Source organism: Phalacrocorax aristotelis, chromosome 6 (genome assembly GCF_949628215.1).
Source record: "Phalacrocorax aristotelis chromosome 6, bGulAri2.1, whole genome shotgun sequence".
Classification (NCBI taxonomy): Eukaryota; Metazoa; Chordata; class Aves; order Suliformes; family Phalacrocoracidae; genus Phalacrocorax; species Phalacrocorax aristotelis.
In genome coordinates, this window is record NC_134281.1 from 8,535,265 (window position 1) to 8,555,947 (window position 20,683).

Here is a 20,683-nt window from a genome sequence, read left to right on the forward strand (position 1 = left end):
CGGTGAGGTGCCTCTACCTGGCACTCCTGGGGCGCTAAGAGTTGGGTGCTGCCTGAAGTTCTGCACGTGAAAATATTCAAGGTGCAATATTCAATTGCAGGTGATGCATTAAGCATTGCATATTTAAGGTATGCTGGGAGGAATGCAGCAAAGCCAGGTTGTGCGCAGGCATTTGTAAGGGGAATGATGCTAGATAGAAAGCGGGTCCACGCTAGCCGTTTGCTGATGAAATAAACAATTCAGAGAGAAGGGAAGTCAAGAGAGACCAAGGCAGTTTCTATGCATGCAATGCTTTTCCCTCCATCTCTGCAGTACATCATTGATGATTATCCATAAAAATGTTACGTAGTGTGAAGTATCCCATATTTCTTCACGACACTGAAAATCGATGTTATATGAGGCTGACTTATATTTCAGGGTCAGCTCTTTCTGTTTACTCAGACTCTGTGAAAAGCAATGCTGATTCAAAAACACCCTACGACTGTCAGGGTGGTTTGGGGCTGTTTTGAAGTGTTGGTGTGCTTCAGCCCTGAACGCAGGGAGATTTACTGCCACAGTTACAAAGCTGACAGTTTGCGACACAATGGCAAGTTTTAGCATCCTTCAGTTTTAGTGTGTCCATGTGTTCAGTGTTATCTCAACCTATACAATAGCTTGGGATCTTTGGATTCTGTTAGACACACCCTTAAAAAAAAAAAAAGGCTCCTGCAAGTTCTTCTTAACTAAGTTAATATTTAAAAGTGTCATTTTAATTAAATTGATTTATATTGGAAGCAATGTGTTTTCCATAAAAATTGTTGTAATTGCAGCTTTTTTAAAGAAATGCCTTGCTAGAGGTTTGCATAATTTAGAACCTTTGTCAAACTGCAGCTGTCCTGCTGTGGTATAAATGCTTACAAAGTGAAAATGATGAATCCTGTTAACTCTCCCATGAATGAAAGAAGCTTCCCCATGCACTCTGTAGTGAGATGGTCAAGATGTCCCTTTGTAGCTGGAGGTAGATAATATAATGTGCCTGCATGGGAATAGTCCACAGGATGGGCTCCGGCAGTGGGAAGCCCCCAGCAATCCCCACTGAGCCTTTGAGGCAGGAGGAGTCCAGGATGCATCCGCAGGGGCCGCTGCACTGGGTTAGCTCTGGCGCCGACCCAAGTATAATCAGTTAAATGAATCCAAGTTGTTTGTCATACCAAGGTGGAGAATAGACTAAATCGGTACAAACCAGGTTTAGACTTGCTCCACTGGGAACTGGTGTGAAATCAGCCTGAGAACTGAAATCTGCACGGGTGCTGTGTGGTTGGTTGGGCGTTTTAGCACTGTTACTTTAGCATTGCAAGCACCAGAAACCTTTGCAAGTGACACATGTTTAGTTTCCAGATGGCATGTGAGAGTTGCCCTCGGAGCAGGTAGAGCTGATGTAATGGCTCCAGGCTATGGCTCCGGGCTGTACCTAAAGACAAATTGTACCCTTCGGCATTTAGGATAGGACTTGAGTGGTCTGCACCACGGCAGTGCATGTCTCAGAGAGGAGAGGATGCTGGCAGGAAAAATCCTATCTCACCCATGGTTCTAGAGGAAGAAACTCCTACTGCCAAACCTGTGAGCATCCCTAGCATGGTGCTGATGGGGTGGTGGGAAGCCTGCCCACCCTTCCCCACTTTGCAGGTATTCTTTTTTGCAAGCGCAATCCCGTCTGTGTACCTCTGTCTCCCCATTTATTTCACAGGAACTCTGATACTTGGGTCACAAATAGTTTTCAAATATAAGAGTGAGGAATTGTTATTTGTGGGAGAAAAGACACTGCTGGGCTTCCTAGGTGGCTGATGTGCAGAAATGCTAAAAAAATGTGTTCAGCTGTAGAAGCTTGTTGACTCACTGTGTTTAGAGACCCTTGTACATGTGCAGGGGGTTTCTGTCTCTGCTATGTTAGGAAACGCTGGCTGCATGCAGTGTGGAGAGCTTGCAGCGGGCATCTCCGTCCTAAGGACGGGGTGGCTCCCATTTATCACTCATTGGTTCACATTTTGGAGGGTTTCCAAGTGTGTAAACGAGCTTCGTTCCTGAGGAGGCTCAAAGGAAAGATGTGCTCTGCCAGCATCCCTGGGGCACCGATGGGCATCTGGTCCCAGGGCAGGGCAGAGCAGAGCTGATCCTGAAAAAGAGCCCTGAAAGGCAGGAGGTGTGAGTGCCAGGACTCCGACGCCTGGCAAGTCGCTTTTGTGATCTGCACTTCTTGCTAGTGGGGTCACTTCTTTTGTTCAGGGGTTGGGTGGAAGATGTAGGTTTAGTGGTTATTTTGCAGCAGAGGCTGGAGCAGGGCACAGACATTGTCCTGAGCTTTGAGGACCACTCTCTGTACACATGCCCCGGCGCAGCGTCGTCAGGACACGCTGGCTCTGGCCACTTAGGATGCTTTTGCCCTCCACTGGCTTCTCTGAAATGGTCTGTTAAAGGGAGAGGCTGGGGCTAACCTCAGCCAGTGGAGGCTTTCCCATGCTGATAGCTGAGACACATGTTAACTTCATCTTCCTTGAGTGCAGGTCTTAGTTGGTATAATTTTTCCTTTTTGGATAATTACAGCTTTGCCCAAGTTGACCCTGGCCATGTTTCATCCAGATTGCAATATCTCTCTTTCTGTAACATCAGGGAAATGCAAAGGTGCTTGGGTGGTATTACAGTTTTTATTATGTTTATTAATGGTGGTAGCTTGTAGAAGCCGCCACCATGACCTCTTAATTTCATTTGAAGTTTCAGGAAAGGGCAGTAGAGACGGTGGGGGTTTTCTGAACATTTAAAGCACAGTGAATATTTTTTATTTTATTATAACAATTTATTATATACGTAGAAGGCTGCATCTAGATGGGCATATGAAATCTTACCCAAGTTCCTAGAAGAAATGACCTTTGAACAGACAGTAAATAGGATAGCTTGTAGCCCAAGGGTACCTTCCTCACAGCATTACCATAGCTGAAAATGAGTCCTCACCAGAAAAGTGCCTTCTACTGGTCTCCTCTGATGCCATCCATGTGCAGCTCACTCCTGCACTGCTGCTGACAGCGGCTGGAGAGGGAGAGGCTTTTTCGGTCCCCAAAGTGAGCTGTTATCTGGGAAAGGCTTCGTTTACCTACGAGGACAAAAAAAGTTTCATGACTACAGCCTGGAATCTGGGAGTCGGGAAATTGGCAATTTCGCCTAGGCTTATCTGCTGGCTTTTATGTGGCTTGGATGATATCACTTTCCTCAGTTTATACCAGAGTCATCCTACTATAAAATGGGGGTAAAGTATTTATTGGCCGTCTTTGGCACTTTCTGGAATACATGGAGATAAAGTTGTTTGCAAGTGTCTAGCATTACCATTTCTACCATTCTGGGCTAGAAATCCTCAAGGGCTAAGTGCTGCCTGGCCTTTCAGCCTCTGCAGGAAAGCCTTTTCTCCTTTCTGCCATGATGTTTTGTTATTTGCAACTCGGTAGATTAGATGTAAACTTCAGCCACCAAATCCATAGGACTGATGGGGTTGTGGAGGGATTGTCCCCCTGTATGGGGTCCCTCAGTGTGGAACTAAATCCTCAGATGGGGAAGATGATGTTGCTCTTACTCTCTGGCTTCTCTCACTACTGCTGCTTTCATCAGAGAGCAAATATTCCCCTTTTTATCCCCTTTTATCATCTCATATATAGTCTTTTTTATTAGACACCGGCATAATCTGTCCTGCTTCTCAGCCTGAGGTATTAATTAGAGACATGCATAGAAGTAGACAGAGCCACAGAAATGGTTTCGCAAATACTGACTGTGCTGAACAGGTTGCAGAACTGCAATTGCATCTCATTTCCAGCCTGATGCCAGCTGGCTTCTCTTTCTTGTTTTTGCAGGCCTAAAAATGGTGGGAAATACTGCGTGGGTCGTCGCATGAAGTTTAAATCCTGCAACACCGAACCATGCTCGAAGCTGAAAAAGGATTTCCGGGACGAGCAGTGTGCTGACTTCGATGGGAAACACTTTAACATCAATGGGCTACCCACGAACGTGCGCTGGGTTCCCAAATACAGTGGCAGTAAGTGGCGGGCGGGATGCAGATCCTGCCTCCTGCATCACCACGTCAAGGTGATGGCATTCAGGTAACATCCTTCTGGTTTTCCTCCCTCCCATCCCCAGTCCTGATGAAGGATCGGTGCAAGTTGTTCTGCCGAGTGGCGGGAAACACAGCCTATTACCAGCTGCGGGATCGTGTCATCGACGGGACGCCCTGCGGCCCCGACACGAATGACATCTGTGTGCAGGGCCTTTGCCGGGTAAGTATTTTCCTTTCTCTTTAATGAGGGTGGTTGCATTTTTGCATGGCAGGAGGGCACTTCTGCACCTTGCTCCACCCAGTTGTCAGCGTACCGTCTGCTCAGGGGCTGCCAGCCGCATCCGCAGGCTCCACAAGCCCCAGCTGGTGTGAAGTTTGCGCCAACCTACAGATTTGCAGAAGAGCCACGCGTGGAGGATGTCTGTATGTCTGCCCTGAGTTACTGAGGGCTGTGGAGGTCCAAGCCTGAATCCAAATGATGCCTCCTTCTGTGCTCTGCCCTGGTTCTTCCCAGTCAGATCCTGGAGCACTTTACATTTCCATTCACAATTACTTTTTACACTTTTCTCTATGGGAACAACCAATGCAAGAAGTTTTCTCTATTGAAGGCGTCGCCTGGTGCAAACGGCTGTTCTGATTCTCGCTTTGTAAAACAGCCTTTTCTTTGAAAATGGTGTGGGATGGCCACACTGTAAATTAGCAGAAAAATGTGGGGAAGCAAAACAATTTGTCTCACAACAGCCTTTTGCATACAAAGCTTTTGTGTGCCTTAATTTAGAGGTTTGTAAATGCTGTTCTGGTCCGTATTCGCTCAATCTAGTTTTTCCAATTTTTCTCTTAAAGCAAGCTGGATGCGATCATGTGCTGAATTCAAAAGCAAGAAGAGATAAATGTGGTGTTTGTGGTGGGGATAATTCTTCATGCAAAACTGTTGCAGGCACATTTAACACGGTGCATTATGGTAAGAATCTGTTGCTAAAAACTTTATAGTGAAAAATGCAGGTCTATAAAAGCCATTACCACACTTAATCTACAAAAGCACTGATGTAAAATGCAAAATCCTTCTAGCTATAGCATATTCCATTTTGTAACTATTTATGCTATCCCTAAATGAAAAGTATCAGCTTGTGTAATGTGAGGTAATTTTGCTCATTTCCCTTCCCCTTGTAAAAAGCAAATTAAATGTCTGCGTAATAGCCTTGACTTTCTGTTAAATCTTTTCTAGGCTATAACGTTGTGGTCCGCATCCCAGCTGGTGCAACTAATATTGATGTGCGTCAGCACAGTTACTCAGGGAAACCAGAGGATGACAACTACCTGGGTGAGTTGCAGTCCTTGTTTCAGTCTTGAACTCTGCTTTATTGTCTGGTTGCGGTGATACATCTACTGGCTGGTCTCTGCTAGGAAGGATGAAGAATTCATTTAAGGGGGATGTTTTCTTATCAAGAATTTATCTCTTATGTCTACCAGCCTTATCTTGTTCCTTTTTGTTCATGCCATCCTTGATACAAAGTCTGACATCTTCACAGATTATAAGAAATATCCCCTTAGAGTATCTTGGGGGCTGGGAAGGACTGTCAAGCCTGGGCTGTGGGTGGGAGCTGAGGCACAAAGCTGGGAAGCAAACAGGCTTCTGAGTTCTGCTGGAGTCTCCTCATCGCAACTTAACACGTCCTTGCTGTCACCGTGCCTTGGCTGGAGAGTAAATATGCCATACCCTGAAAGACATGCGTACAAACAAATCCAAAGAGAAATTATTTTCTATTCCTCTGAGAATAATAATTCTGATTTCACTTAGACTGAGCCCTTCTTGTCCCTGCCTGACAGTGATATGAACTGTAAAATACCCTGCACCAAAGATGTTGGTTTGATTTAAATGTAACAATAACTTGGTCTTTGGCTGTTGGACATTCATAGTCACTGTTTCCCCTAATCTGTGAGTATGTCTCTAGAGGCAGACAAAAATGTTTGTGGTGCTGTGTTAGGCCAGTCTGCTGCATGCACATAGGATTTTAGCATGGCCGTGTGTCTCTCTTCCTCCATGCTGATCAGTAATTCACCCCATAAAGAGTTCTGTTTGGGCTCAATAGCAGTGGTAACACAAATGCACATTACGACTGATGTTATACCTCCCCGCCAAAGGCTGGTTTTGCCATTAAGTCCTGTTTAGGTCCCTCAGAGTCTGTTCGAGCTGCTGACAGAGCAGGTGCTCAGGCTATGGCCCCTTGCAGTCCCAGGATGACAGCTGCTCTCCCGGCTCTGTTCCTCCTTTTGCACACCCCATGCCTGGCACTGCCAGCTGCACTCTGGTCGCACGGGGTCCTGTATTTTCATCCCTGAGCAGGGACTTCATCTCACAAAATCCCCAAGTTGTTGAGTGTTTTTGCAGATATGGGGCTTAGCCTAAGTGCTTGCTCTAACTGGGTATGTTAAAGGCGGGACTAGGCTGGTGGTTCCTAGCCCATTCAAGGTAAAGGAACTCACTTGAGAAACAAGTAGAGGAGACTGTCGTGCACCAAAGGTAAATGGTGCTGACAGCTTTGGCTGTCGCTCTGAAATGCCGTCCATGTGGCTGGACCCTTCATTGAGGCAAAAAGTTGAGCGGGTCCTCCCTGTCCTCATTGCCAGACTGGGATCATGCAAGGCTGGCTGTCCCTGCACGCACGCAGCCATTCACTTACAGCTGCGTTGCATCGTTTCTGCACATTTGCAGCAGTGAAATGAGATGGTGCAACATGAATGCACATCAGCACCAAGAAAACCTTACTGAGGTGTGATAGTTTTCCACCTGGTGGAGGGAGGTACGTTTCATTATTCCTCTTTTCTAGAAAAACAATCATCCACCTGTTGTGCCTATTCAACCTGGTTCACCCCAAAAGGAGCCCCAAAGAACTTCTCAGCTCTTCTTGGAGGGCCTTTAATCTTCTTGGGAAGCAACGAATTCAAATCTTCTTTAATGTTGCTTTAATATTGCTGGGAAAGCATCTCTTCACATTAGGCCTGACTAGAAGCAAATGAGAAGTGTGCATGTGTCCACTCATTTTGCAGCTCACTGAGTGTGAAATCTTGGGCCCTCAGTACTGTGAACCTTGTAGTTGCTTAACAATTTAGGAGGAATTTGATGTTGTCATCAACTCCAAGACATGTACCTACTGTTGTAGGAGATACAGTAAATGGCAAGGAATCCTTTAATGAGTTTTACTAGTGCCTAACGACATTAAAGCCTCCAAAGTATGGAATTTGGTTGAGTATAGCGTGTGCTTTGTGAGTTTTTCTCCATCTATATCTGTTGCTACCGAACAGTGTTTTGCTTCATTATCTCTCCTCATTCAGTGTAAAAACCTTCCCTTTGGTGTTTTGGTGTTAAGTTTAGATTTTTCAGTACAGAGGCTTTGTAGTAATGTAGCTGTGATGGGTGAAATGGTGGGGAAACTAACTTAGGAAATTAGCTACATAATCGCATTAGTGTGAAGTTGTGCAGCAGACTGCTGTTTTCAGGAAACTGTTCCTTTTATAAAGCATTTAGGCTTTAAGCCTTCAGTGCTTTCACATACCTTAAGATCTGGAATAATAAAAAGTACGGGGGGAGGCAGGAGAGGGAGAGACGGGGAGATATTGACCAAACTCCCTGTAATTATCTACTAGAAAATGACGTTTGGGCAATTAGGGTACGTACATTTACCCTACAAACACACCTGGAAACAACAGAGAAGGCACCCTTTCCGCACGGCTAACACAAAGATTCGGGCAGGATTATTTCTGCAGTGGGCGAGGGGATACGGACTGTGTGTTCTGCATTCAGCAGCCAGCCCGGCATGCCTTTTGGGTATCTCTCTGCCTGGGTTATGGGTGAACTATTTAGCAACAACTTCAGGCATTCAGCCTTCATTTTAATGAGGCTCTCCGGTGGAAAAAGGAGAAGGCACAATGTCTGTAAGAGCTCTGCTGCTCTCTTTACATCCTATCTGTTTTGGAGTGCCAGAGGGCTTTTCCTCCCACCCCAATGAAAAGGAGCACTGAGAGCGCATGACCCACGTTATTATGTACGTATGAGTTAATTCTGCGTCTTTAGTTCTTGTTTTTTGCACCTATGCAGCCTTATCTAACAGTCAAGGAGACTTTATATTAAATGGAGACTTTGTCGTCAGTATGTTTAAAAGGGAAATCAAAGTTGGGAATGCTGTGATCGAATACAGTGGATCGGATAATGCTATTGAAAGGATTAATTCTACAGATCGGATTGAGCAAGAAATAACTCTTCAGGTGAAGTATATGTTGTGCGTGTGGAAAAGTCTGCCCAGCATTACTGGACTGAAAACAGTGGGCAATGAAGTCTGTTGGTTTACTGTGCTTCGTCTTTTTTTCTCTCAGGTTTTATCTGTGGGCAATTTGTACAATCCCGACGTTCGTTACACATTTAATATCCCCATTGAGGACAAACCTCAGCAGTTTTACTGGAATGCATATGGCCCGTGGCAGCCCTGCAGTAAGCTCTGCCAAGGTGGGTGCTTGGGAAGGCTTGGTTTTGTCCTGGATTCATCTGGGATCTGGGCAGTGCTGTCAAGTCCCTCTCCATTTGATTTCTTTGAGATTCTCACATTATGGGCATGATTGTTTCCCTGGATTGTAGAAGCAGATAACATTGTACGAGGTGTAGCACTGCTCTGCTGCTTCTCGGTTTCAGAACAGGGCACCTTTACAGCCCCTCTGAGCCAGGTAAGCCTTGCAACCTCGTTTGCAGGTGAGGAAGCTCAGGCACAGAAAAGGTTGTGTGGCATTTCCTAAGGCTGTAAAATGTATCAGTGTCTGGTTTTGGGTCTGACGTCCAGCTGTTCCCACCTGCAAAACACACAGAGCCCGTCCTTGCAGGTGCGCTGCAGCTCTCTGCCTGCACCCATCTCGTCTGCATTAAACCCTTTCTGCTCTTCTTAAGGAGTCTTAACCCTCTCCCTGTTTCTGAAAGACTTAAAAGCATAATTAAATGTCTATTAATTGCTACTCAAAAAAGGAAGAAGAAATATAAGTGATGTGATCGCTTTCCCATATGACTCAAACAACACATTTTTTTTCTGTGTAGGAGAACGAAAAAGGAAACCCGTGTGTACGAGAGAGTCGGATCAACTCACAGTGTCGGACCAAAGATGTGATCGAATTCCCCAGCCTGACCCCATCACTGAGCCTTGCAGCACAGAATGTGAATTAAGGTGCACTCTATTCACCCGTGTATATACATTACATCATATATTTATTGTTTACTTCTCTTTCACCTCTCACCATAATTCCTTTTCTCACCAGCCTATATTAGATTTAAAAAACAGAAAAGGATTAGCAGTTGCCTCTTTGTCAACCAAGAGGGATTTACATCCACCAGCTGTGTTTTGAGACACTTTTCTACATTTTCACATTTCTCTTGTTGGATTAAACTAGTGCTAACTATAAAAAAAAATTCACCTAAAGTTGAAAAATCTCCCTATGCAATACAGTGCCTGAAATTCGCATCTGCCTGGATCAGAAATGCTCAGCACTATCATACAAACAGCCTGCAAAGAGGGAAAAGCATATGTTCAAAGCAAAAGAGTAACTAAGACTTGGATTTATCATCATTTGCTTAAAGCGAAGAATAGGCTTAAGTGGAGAATGGGTTTGAGGCTGTCCTCAGACAACTCCTGGCGAGCTAGAATTGGTGGAGCACGGCCTAAATCATTACAACCCATTTTCCTTTAAAAAACAATCTGTTTTCCTTTCTGGAGCTTAAATATGGTAGCATTAAAGGGCTGCTGGTAAAGCAATTCAGACGGCCATGTCTCCTGAGGGGATTCTCTGGCTGCGCTAAACCTGGGGCTGTGTAGGGGCTATATAGGGGCCGTAGGTCGGGTTGTCGCGGTAACAGCTGTTGCCATTGCAACAGGTTGGAAACTTGAGAAGGGCAAATGCAGGAGTTTGAAAAGCAGGCAGGGATGTGAGGGCTTTCACCATTCAGGAGCTATTGACTCCAAATCCCCTTGATCTTATTCTTCTAGCTGTGCTGAAGCTTGCTCTCTCGGCTTTGGGAGCTGGGCTCTGCGCTCCCCGCACAAGGGCTGGTAACATCCCAGGGGTCTGCAGGACCCGCAGGGGACATCGCTGCCTCCTTCCCCAGGAGCCACCCCTGCGAGGCACGGGGGGCAGTCAGATCCCTCCAACACCTCCCTGCATCAGGCCTCCTGTCCAGCACCTCTTGCCAGAGCTGGGGCCAGGGCTGATGTAAAACAGGGTTGTATCCCCAGGTGGGTCCTTGAGGGCCACCAGTGCCAGCCCTTGCTGCCCATCTCAGGAAGGATTCTCCAGGGTGGGAGTCTGTCTGTCCAGAGGGAGCACCCTAATCCCCGCTGACACCTCTGGGGCTCATGTGTGTCGGAGCAAGTCATTCACTCGTGCTTTGGAGAGCTAAAAATGTTTTGTAGGCATCCTGCCATGTTGAATACCTTGTCACACCTTTCAAGCCTGTGCAGATCATTTTCTGATGCTGTATTTTTCAGTTTTTACTTTTTAGAGGCCGAGGTGGCACTCCTGCAGGGGGATGTGGGGTGGAAAGCCTTCAAAGCACTGTTCCTTGCTTGGCCACGGACTCCCACCACCACCTTGCATGGTCCCGCAGGGTCGCAGTGTGGCTTTGCTGCCCATAAGAGGGACCTGGTGACAGTTCCTTCCCCCCAAGAAGCAATGCCAGGGTTAATTACTTTGTATTTTTGGAAGCTTTGGGAAGTCCTGTAAACAGCCAAAACATCCAGGTCAAGAGCGTATATCTCCTATGTATGTCAAATGCCCCCAAGCATGTTACCTTGCAATCCCAGAGCCCCACAGCTCTTTCCATCTCTTCTGATCCTCTCCAAGGCAGGCGCCTTCACGTGGGGTCGTGGGTTTTTGCCGCACTAGGGCTGACATTTGCTCTCCTGGGCTCAGGTGGCACATTGCGAGGAAGAGCGAGTGCACGGCCCAGTGCGGGCTGGGGTACCGCACCCTGGAGATCTACTGCTCCAAGTACAGCAGGCTGGAGGGGAAGATAGAGAAGGTCGATGATCGCTTCTGCAGCAGCCACCCCAAGCCAAGCACGAGGGAGAAGTGCACTGGAGACTGTAACGTGGGAGGGTGGCGGTACTCAGCCTGGACCGAGGTAAGGGGTGCTCAGCGATACGGCAGACGCTGTCTCCTTCTGGCATGGGGCTGTCGGGCTGTTTAGGTTGCATTCAGCATATAAAAATTGGCTACAGCAATTCTGCTTCCATTGCCTTCTCTGGAGCCTGCTGTAGTCCAGATCAGCCTGGTACTCCTCATTTTCCACTGCAATGAATTTACACTTTTAAGCATCCCGAGGTCTGTCTTTGTTAGGCTGAGTCCTGTTGGTTGTCTTCTCCCATCACAGCCAGCCCCGCTGGCAGGAGCCAAGAGGAGATGTTGCCATCAGTGGAGGACTTCTGAAATCTCTTTTCTTTACACTTCTTAGCAGAATACTTTTCCATGGCCAAGAATATTCCTGCATGCAGACCTAGCACCAAGAGAATGACAAGCCTGGAACTTTCCAGGGAAGGCACAGTGAAGGGGGGCTGGCTGGTTATAGAGAATTAATCTCTCCTAAAATGAGAACAAGCAACATCATTTGGGAGAACTGAAAAGCAACACTTGTAAAAGTAATAATGGTGTTATAACCCAAAATGAATTTGTGAAACTCATTGCCATGAGATTTTATTAAGCTTAGCAAGATTGGATTTTTAAAGGAATATATAAAGTAACTGCCTGTTACTTAAAGTACAAATTGTTCTTCCAGAGGTTTTCTGCAGTCTCTTCACAGTCCTGGCGGCAAGGAGGGCTAAGGCAATAAATGGGCTTTCGGCCTGTAATAGAGTGGCAGAAAAGTATTTACTCAGTGTCTCTCCTTCCCAGTGCTCCAAGAGCTGTGGCGGGGGCACGCGGCGGCGGCGAGCCATGTGTGTGAACACCTACAACGACATCCTGGACGACAGCAAGTGCAGTCAGCAGGAGAAGCTGACGGTGCAGCGATGCAGTGACTTCTTGTGCCCCCAGTGGAAAACTGGTGACTGGTCCGAGGTAGGTGCTGGTCACCACAGTGGGCTCACCCTGCTGGTGCCCCTCCCGGAGGGGCTGGTGCCTGCAAGGATATATCTCTGTCCCTGCTCATCCTTTGTGTTTTGTTTGCATAGCCTGTGAGTGCCGTGCCCTGGGGTGTGGTGGCACTGTGCCTCCTGCAGAAGGTCTCCCCAAACCTGTGCATAGGGAGGCTTGAGACAGGCAACAGTCACTGGCCTTGTCAGCACTGGTCAAGTGGCTGAATCCCTCTCTGCAGAGCCAGAGGGTTAATTCCTCTCCAATCCTGCAGCAATTTCTCCCCAGTTTTTCCACGGTTCCCTTGCAGTTTTGCGAAGAAAAGTACCTTCTACCCTCATTTTCCCTTGAGATTGTCCTCACAAGCCCTGGCAGCTCTGGCTGTCGCTGGAGGGCAGGATTTCACCCTACTAATGTCTTGCTCAGCCCTCTCCCTGCTGTTTATTACTACTACCTCTTCCACTGCTGCTGGTACCTTTTGCAATGCAACAAAACCATATCTTGATAGCCTTTTCCCTGCAGCAGTACCAGAGATGCTGGAGAACAGTCTTCAAAGGCTGCTCATCACCTTTGTGGCCAAATAGCTCTTGTTTCTGTGAATCACATTCTTTTAGGAAATAATGAAAGCAATTAAATGGGAACGGGGATTTCTCTCTGCAAAATATCTGTCTCTGGGTCGAGCTGCTGCCAGCCCGAGCCATGCTGGGGCAGCGGAAGAGGCGCTTACAGCCCACGTGAGCGGAGACCCTTATTGCACACTCAGAGCCGAGCAAGTTTTTCTGCAAGCCTTTGGCACCCCGTTGTGCACAGCTAAAGCCCTGTCAGGGCAAAGCCACAGCACTGCCTAACTCTCACAGCTGCTGGAGATAAAAAGCCTTCGTGGTCTTGCTTTGCCTGTGCTAAAGGGTCCCAGCCTGGCTGTGCTCTCTGCACTCCAGCCTCTGCCCTGGACCTGCTCCCGAGAGCAGTCCCGTCTCATTGCAAGACACTCACGTGTTTTCCAGAGCATGTGGTCATTAGCTAAATAGCCACCTCTCGGCACCAGTTTTTTACGCAGCGATTTGTAGTGTGTCTCCAGGTTTCTTTTTCAGTGCCGGGGCAGGTGCTGAGCTGGCAGCGCGTCCCCAGCACTGCCTGAGCTTGCGCTTTACTCCTCGCAGTGCCTGGTCACCTGTGGAAAAGGGCACAAACACCGCCAGACCTGGTGCCAGTTTGGAGAAGACCGATTAAACGACAGGTTTTGCGATCCCGAAGCAAAGCCGGAGTCAGTGCAGACGTGCCAGCAGCCAGAGTGTGCTTCGTGGCAAGTGGGGCCGTGGGGCCAGGTACCGCAGAGCCGGTGGGACCTGGGTGCTGGTGGCCGAGGCTGGGCACTACCCTTTCATCCGTATTCAGCGGCAAAACTGTTAATTGATTTGCACACCAAAGCAGCCTTCTGTTCACTTGGGTTCAGTGGATGGGCAACAATAACAGTACCTGCCCTTTGTGCTAAATTTAATCTGTGTCATACTAAATTGCCATGATTTTCAAAAAAAGGGGTTTCCAAGGTTATGCTCCTAAATCCATATTTAGGCACGTAAATACATGGCCTAATTTTCACAGAAAAACTGCTCCCATTGAATAGCTTTTGACACTTCTAATGTTTTCCGGTTTCTGGGTTGGTGAGGTTTTTTTCTGTTAAGATACAAGTTGCTCGTTTCTCCCGGAGTGCTCTGGCATTAGCTTTTCCACAAAGCTGTTAGCTCTTGACTTAGGAAAAAAGGCAACAAACCCAGACCAGTTGTCCCAGTCAGACTTATTTCCCGTCAGCAAAATTATTCATCAGCCGCTTGTGCTACCGTGGAGCTGAACAACCAGTTTTAAAGGGGGGTATGATGCAGGTTCTACCAGACTGATTTACTGTGCGCAGCAAAGTAAATCATTTAAATGCTCGCACCTTCATTCCCAAGGAAGCAAGTGAAGCATGCGAGGCTCTGGTGGGCATAGTGAATTAAGGCTTTGACCTAATTTAAAGCTGAAATGCATGAAGTAGAGAGAAACCAGAAGGGAAGCTGGGTTTTATTTTTGCTGCTCATGCTGCGTGCCTAAACACAGGCTGGGCTGATTAATACTTTCTAACTGAAGCAGCTACTCAGACCCAACACTTCTCTCTACCATCTGTCCTCTCCCAGTGCACGATGACCTGCGGCCAAGGCTACCAGATGAGAGCGGTGAAGTGTGTTGTGGGCACCTACGTGTCAGTGGTGGATGATAATGAGTGTAATGCTGCAACCAGGCCAACAGACACCCAGGTAAATCCTGCTGTCCTGTCTCCGTCTTTTGCCCGTGTGCGTATGGAGGCACCCAGGCTGCAGCTTCGGGGGACGTCTTGCTGCAGCAAAGGGTCCTCCTGAATGTCAGGCCATGCAGAGCAGTATCTTAGCCTGCTCTGTGGCTGTTGGAAAGGTGCAGCACAGCAGCCCCTTTTGGTAGAGATGGGACAGAGAAGCTGTATTCAGGGAGTTCCCATCAGACCCCTCTCCGGGTGGTTAACCTTAGGCTCTGAAGCACCAGGTTGCCAAAAAGGCAAAGGACAGCTCGTTATGAGGGCATCAAGACTTCCTGGGGTAAAGATTACCTTTGCTTATGATTTGAATCCACGGAGCTCTAGTCATAGGGTGGGATGTGTGAGGGGTTGTCCAGATTCGGAGCTAAAGATGGTCTCTAAGAGCCCATGAGCTAAAAAAATGGCAGTAGATGAATATGGGTAGACAACTAGAGAGTAGAAGGGTACACCTCCTTTGGCTTGCACAGGGTCTGGCATGCCTGCCTGCAGTCTGGGCTCACTTGGCTGCAGCACTGTTGCTATGTGGTACTAGTGATGACGAGGGGCCATCGTTTCTTGTCTGCTGCACATGACAGTACAGTGTATGTGCCAGCTACAGTTCCAGACACACCCCCACTGGCCAGATAAATTGAGGAATGTTGCATACCCTTTGCAAATTTGCTGAAGACGCTTTCCATGCTGTGTTCACTGGTACCTGGAAGCAAACGTGTAAATTCTGATTTCAAGCAGAGGAGGTGCCCGTGGTGTCTGAAGGAGCTGAATAAAGCAGAACGTTACCATCAATCTGTCATCTAGGGAAGTCATAGTGCTGATGTCCTGCCCAGCTTCAGTCCTGCATGACTTCACAGAGTTTAGCTAAGGCCACAACATTCAGGAAAGGGCTGTTTTTCCCATGTATGGAGACCAATTGCACTGCAGTCAAGGGGTAGCAAACCCACTTGTCATCAGCCATCGCTTGGCATGTGCCTCTCCAGTGTAAGTAAAATCACAGCAATGCGGAAATCGTTTATGCCATTTGTCAAGAGCCGCTCTCTCCTTTGCAGTGACAATCAGTATTAATTTCCTTTTTGGCAATGACTGCTTGTAGGCTCACGGAGTACAGTCATGGCTATTCATCATTTCTGTTGCCAGACCTCCCACAAGGTCCAGACAGGACCAGAACCCTCCTGTTAGGTACCATAGCAAGGCTGAGCAGGATGACATGCCTGTGCCGAAAACCTTGCGTGCTTAGTGTGTGGTGATGATCAGCACATGGGTATAGGTGGTCGGGTGGGCTGCAGAGAATCAAAGGGCTGCAATCAGCTCAGCAGCGTAACCGCTATTAAGTGGGCTGCAGGTCTTGCACTGAAGGAAGGGAGCTTTGAAGGGAGATAAAGTTGCTGCTTTGCAGATGTGTGTTCATACCAGAACTCTCTTAATGAACTTTCATCTTTTGCCTCAAAAACATCTGGTTTTAATACAAGGAGATGGCACATGGCTATAGGGGTCCCTATTGTAGAGTTCCTAAGAAGTCAAAAGTCCACCAAGGTTCTGTATATGAAGCCCTTGGTGTATTGATACCAAATTTTGCTGATTCACCAGGAGGACGCAAGGAGAAAGCCTGCCAACACACAAGTGGGCAGGTCACAGATTTTCACATTTTGAAGAGGAGGTGGTTTAACTGAAATGCCTGCAGATTCTTTAATTCCCTCTTTTCCCTCATGTATTTCATGTTACAGGACTGTGAAATAGCAGCATGTCCTCCCCATCCAAATAGTCCCGAAGCCAAGAGATCCATATCAGGCATTCACAGGACGCAGTGGAGATTTGGATCCTGGACACCGGTAAGCATGTATTTTAATACTTCCAGCATTATTTTACAGTAGACAGTGTGATATTTTTAAGAGCATTTGACCGACTCTTCATTCCAAAGCCCTTGTAATATATATCAGGAAACTTCTTAGTGCTTGTTGCTCTTCCCTAGTGCTCCGCGACGTGCGGGAAGGGCACCCGGATGAGATATGTCAGCTGTCGGGATGATCAGGGCTCGGTGGCTGATGAGTCAGCTTGTTTCCACCTCCCGAAGCCGTCAGCCACAGAAATGTGCACCGTGACACCGTGCGGGCAGTGGAAGGCCTTGGAGTGGAGCTCTGTAAGCATCACACTGTTTCTTGCAGGAGAGCCTCATTGCTGGAAATGTGTTTCATTAATCTGTCACGCTTGCCCTTTTATAACTGGGGAGATTAAGGGTTTCTGCTGTTCGTTATTAGCAATAGCTGTCTGCCTGATTTTCAAAGCTGGAAATGTGACACTGTCTCCTTTTCCCACTGTAATGCAGTGCTCGGTGACTTGTGGTCAAGGTAAGGCAACGCGACAAGTGATCTGCATCAATTACAGTGACCAGCTGGTGGATAGGAGTGAGTGCGATCCAGACGACCTCCCTGCCACCGAGCAAGACTGCTCCATGTCTCCTTGTCATCCAAACAGCCATGACTACGGCAGGGCCATCCACCCTTTCCTCTATCCGGATCATCGCCTGAAACTGCACCCTGGAGGCAGCCCGAACCGAAACCGTGCACATATACCAGGAGGCAATCAGTGGAGGATTGGCCCCTGGGGTGCTGTAAGTGCCCTGATTTTCTTATTGCCTTTTTTTTTTTCCTGGGCTAATCCAGGCTTTTCTGAATGTCATCACACAGGGGAAAGAGGGACCCTTCTCCCCGCATTCTGCTCTCTGCTCACATAAGCAAGTGTTGCAGTAGGGTGTAGGCATCATTCTCAGCCTTTCACACCTCACATCTTCAAGGCTTTCCGGGCAGAAAGCTGACAGCATCATTTTCCATGAGGCAAAAGCCAACCTCTGCTTCTTGGCCCTCTCCCGGGACATTTACAGCTGTACAGAGCTGTTGCCAAAGCACAGCAGAGCCTTAATGCCAGCTGCTCTCACCCCAACCAGTTTGCAGTGCTTTATCACGGAAGTCCCTAAAGGGAATTAAGCACAAACGGGATGTCAAACACTGCATTGAAAGCGGTGGGGATTACTCACCTGCTTAAAGCTAGGCTTGTGTTTATTTTCTTTGCTTAGTCAGCACCGAAGTCATTGCACTGCTATTAGTAATAGCTGGGTTTTGAAGTTAATAATGCCTGTTAGCTGTATTAAATTTCTAGCGGTGCATTCCCACGGTGCAAGGCACTGGAAAGGAGCTGGGAATGCAAAATTATTCCTGGACTCAGTGAAGCTGTGGGCAATTGTGTCTTCCAGTGCTCTAGCACGTGTGCGGGGGGGTTCCAGCGGCGCGTTGTGGTGTGCCAGGATGAAAACGGATACACCGCAAATAACTGTGATGAGAAAAGCAAACCCATGGAGCAGAGATCGTGCGAATCTGGCCCCTGTCCTCAGTGGGTTTATGGCAACTGGGGAGAGGTGAGTGCACCATTCATCCTGGGCTCCCTGCGCAGGGGAAGGCTTTCATTAGTGGGTGGCTGAAAAATGAGAGAAGAGGGGGATATTGCAGTGACATTTATTAGAAAGACTGGAGCATGAAAGGCAGCCTCTGATAAATGAGTGAACCCTTGCAACTGCTTGGTGGTGTTTTCCTTTCCATTGCTCATGGGAAAATTTTCTTCCCAGGCAAAAGCGAAGTCTACAAAAATCAAGATTTTTTTTTCGTCTTCTTCTTCTTTTCAAGAGAAGTCTAGTTTAAGTATAGGCTGTTTTTCTTAATAAAAACAGTACTCCCTTCTTAAAATTTGTCTGACACAAGCAATTAGAGACATTAACCTCCAGTGTCACATTGGGCCTGGCAGCACCGTTGTGGAGCACCACAAATAGCTTTGGGAAGAGAGAAGCTGAGGTGGCTGATGACCCATCCAAGGCTCATGGCATTTGGGGAGATCTGGCTGGAGTGGGTTGGTTGGGAACAGAAACAGCCACCGGGTCCTGAGAGGTGCTAGTGCTTCAAGCGACTGGTTGGCAGTATTGTTGCTGCCCAGACGGTAATTCCTCTGTCCTCTGCTGACTTCCAGTGCACGAAGCCATGCGGGGCAGGGACAAGAACACGGCTGGTGGTGTGCCAGCGCCCTAACGGAGAAAGGTTTACGGATCTGAGCTGTGAAATCCTTGACAAGCCACCGGACAGAGAGCAGTGCAATGTGCAGGACTGTCCTAGAGATGCTGCCTGGAGCGCTGGTCCTTGGAGCTCGGTACGACCATAAACTCTTTCTCTTTGTGAACCATTTTGTGGATATCCGGTAACAACAGATTTAATTTGCTTCAAAACAAGGTGCTAATGCTTCATGTCTTAAAACTGCACTTAAAGAGGATTACTGACAATATATTCAGAATAACACCTGTTCAGGAAGGGCTTACATTAGGGGAGCTCGAGTCCTTTAATTTAAAAGGCACTTGTTGCTAAGTAGCCACCTTTGTCTGTTTTATTACACTCTGTGAGCGCTGTGCATTGTGAGTCTTGGTTCTGACTGACTTCTTTGCATATGGATTTAAACCTGGCATTTAAGCAGTACATTTCCACTGAAGTCAAATTGTTCTGATATTTAATGGTAATGCTGCACTGTACACCTACTGGTTTACCAGTCGCATGTTCTCTGCCAAAAGCAAGATGACAGGGGAAAATGTGTACTAAATTGCATCAACTCCCAAGCATGTACAAGTATGTATAGATGTGTGTTTGTGTCCCTACCTGCCCCCCCACACAGCTATACAGAAACACGTGTGCATTCACACCTGTGCTCTATTTCTGTTCCCGTGTATATGTAATATGAGTGCGATGTACTGTGCAAAGGCACCTCTAAGCTATTCTCATGCATCTCTCTGGTTCTGGAGAATTATTGTCTGGCCTGCTCTCCAACTGCTGCTCTAGATATCAAGTCAGCAAGGGATCAGCATGGTGGTGGAAGGCTTTAAAACCTTGCAAGTTTTTCAAAAACAAAATAATATTTGGAGCAGAGGTGTATTATGCTGCTCTTTTGCTGCTGGAGGAGTCTGCTACAGAGATGCTCTTGCGAGGGCAGAGCAGTCCTGAACCAGGGCCTGGGATGCTATTCTGGGTCCAGCAGCTCTGAAATTCTCCTTGCCCAGAGCAGCACCTTCTGCTTGGCATGGAGCCCCGGCACTCGCCAAGGCAAGTGCCACCTGGGGTGCTTCCGGCATGCTGGAAACCACAGACCTGCTGGTTTTAGAGTGGCCTTCAAACAAATGTTGACCTTTATTGTGTATTTTTTTATAAAAGCATTTGAAGAAGGTTTAAAAAAGGTTAATTTGACTCAAAAGCACTTTATAGGGGGGAAAAAATAAGGCCTGTTAATAATGTATTGGTCTTCCTTAATTGTCATGGTTTGAAAAGTCATCTTGCTAAAACGTAACCGCACTCTGGTTTCTGCGGGTGCTTTCAGTAACGTGGATGCCTTCAGTAACGCTCCTCAGTATTTTTATCATACCTCAGTGAGTTATGCAATAGCCATAAAACTGCTGAACTGGTGTTTATATGGTGCTTCACCAGGACAAGGGACAGTGATATGAAATCTTTCATTTGAGGTGCTAATGTATCACTTGTACGCTGATATAGTTGGTGCTAAAAATGAACAAGGTGAGCTAAGCAGAGCTAGCAACCCGTGCAGCGGCTTCCCCGCAGAACTACCAGCTGGGAGTTGCTGCCAACCTTTGTTACCTGTGCTGGACCATTTGCAAGAACCAAAGGTGCGGACAGAGTTGTGTTGCATTTTGGTGTCACTCAGCGTTCAGCCTCTTCACAGCTGTTCAGGAGCAGGCTCCAGGGCTGCGGCTGCTCTTCTGTGTTGGAAATGCAGGGCGCAGTCCTGTATTTTGTTTTGGGTTGTTTTTTTCACCCAGGAAAATTTCCTTTGACTCTACTAAAAATCATACTAACTTTGTGGGTTGTCCCTTACTTTGTCTCCTGGGAGCGGGTGAGATGTCGGGGAAGCAGGCAGAGGGTAGGGGCATCCTGTCCTGCTGCAGCATCTCCTCCCGGCTGCCCGTGGGGCTCGCAGCCCTCTGGCCTCCCGCAGGTGAAGGGGCTGCAGAGCTGAGCCCCAACTGTTGCCACGAAGTGACTTGATTTTTCAGGTCTTATTACTGAGGTGTCATTTGGCTCTGACGTAGGGGACCCCAGAGCTGTTTGAAAACTGAATTGTGTCTATGGGGTCAACAGGGCTTCGTGTCCCTCCTG

At 47.5% G+C, this 20,683-nt stretch overlaps 1 protein-coding gene across 5 annotated transcripts in view; it reads left to right on the forward strand.

Annotated features, from left to right (window-relative positions):
- Positions 1-20,683, forward strand: part of ADAMTS9 (ADAM metallopeptidase with thrombospondin type 1 motif 9) — an 85,553-nt gene that overhangs the window by 28,917 nt on the left and 35,953 nt on the right. For all 5 annotated transcript variants that reach the window (XR_012661011.1, XM_075095766.1, XM_075095765.1 and 2 more), the window contains 16 exons: positions 3,873-4,054; positions 4,156-4,292; positions 4,916-5,033; positions 5,298-5,393; positions 8,169-8,335; positions 8,444-8,573; positions 9,150-9,276; positions 11,015-11,225; positions 11,993-12,157; positions 13,333-13,497; positions 14,344-14,463; positions 16,217-16,321; positions 16,462-16,629; positions 16,816-17,100; positions 17,740-17,901; positions 18,504-18,680. Coding sequence is in view for 4 of the 5 variants with exons in the window: in XM_075095766.1 (XP_074951867.1) it covers positions 3,873-4,054; positions 4,156-4,292; positions 4,916-5,033; positions 5,298-5,393; positions 8,169-8,335; positions 8,444-8,573; positions 9,150-9,276; positions 11,015-11,225; positions 11,993-12,157; positions 13,333-13,497; positions 14,344-14,463; positions 16,217-16,321; positions 16,462-16,629; positions 16,816-17,100; positions 17,740-17,901; positions 18,504-18,680 (2,515 nt within the window). In the remaining variant the exon portion in view is untranslated. The remainder of the gene's footprint in view (positions 1-3,872; positions 4,055-4,155; positions 4,293-4,915; positions 5,034-5,297; positions 5,394-8,168; positions 8,336-8,443; positions 8,574-9,149; positions 9,277-11,014; positions 11,226-11,992; positions 12,158-13,332; positions 13,498-14,343; positions 14,464-16,216; positions 16,322-16,461; positions 16,630-16,815; positions 17,101-17,739; positions 17,902-18,503; positions 18,681-20,683) is intronic.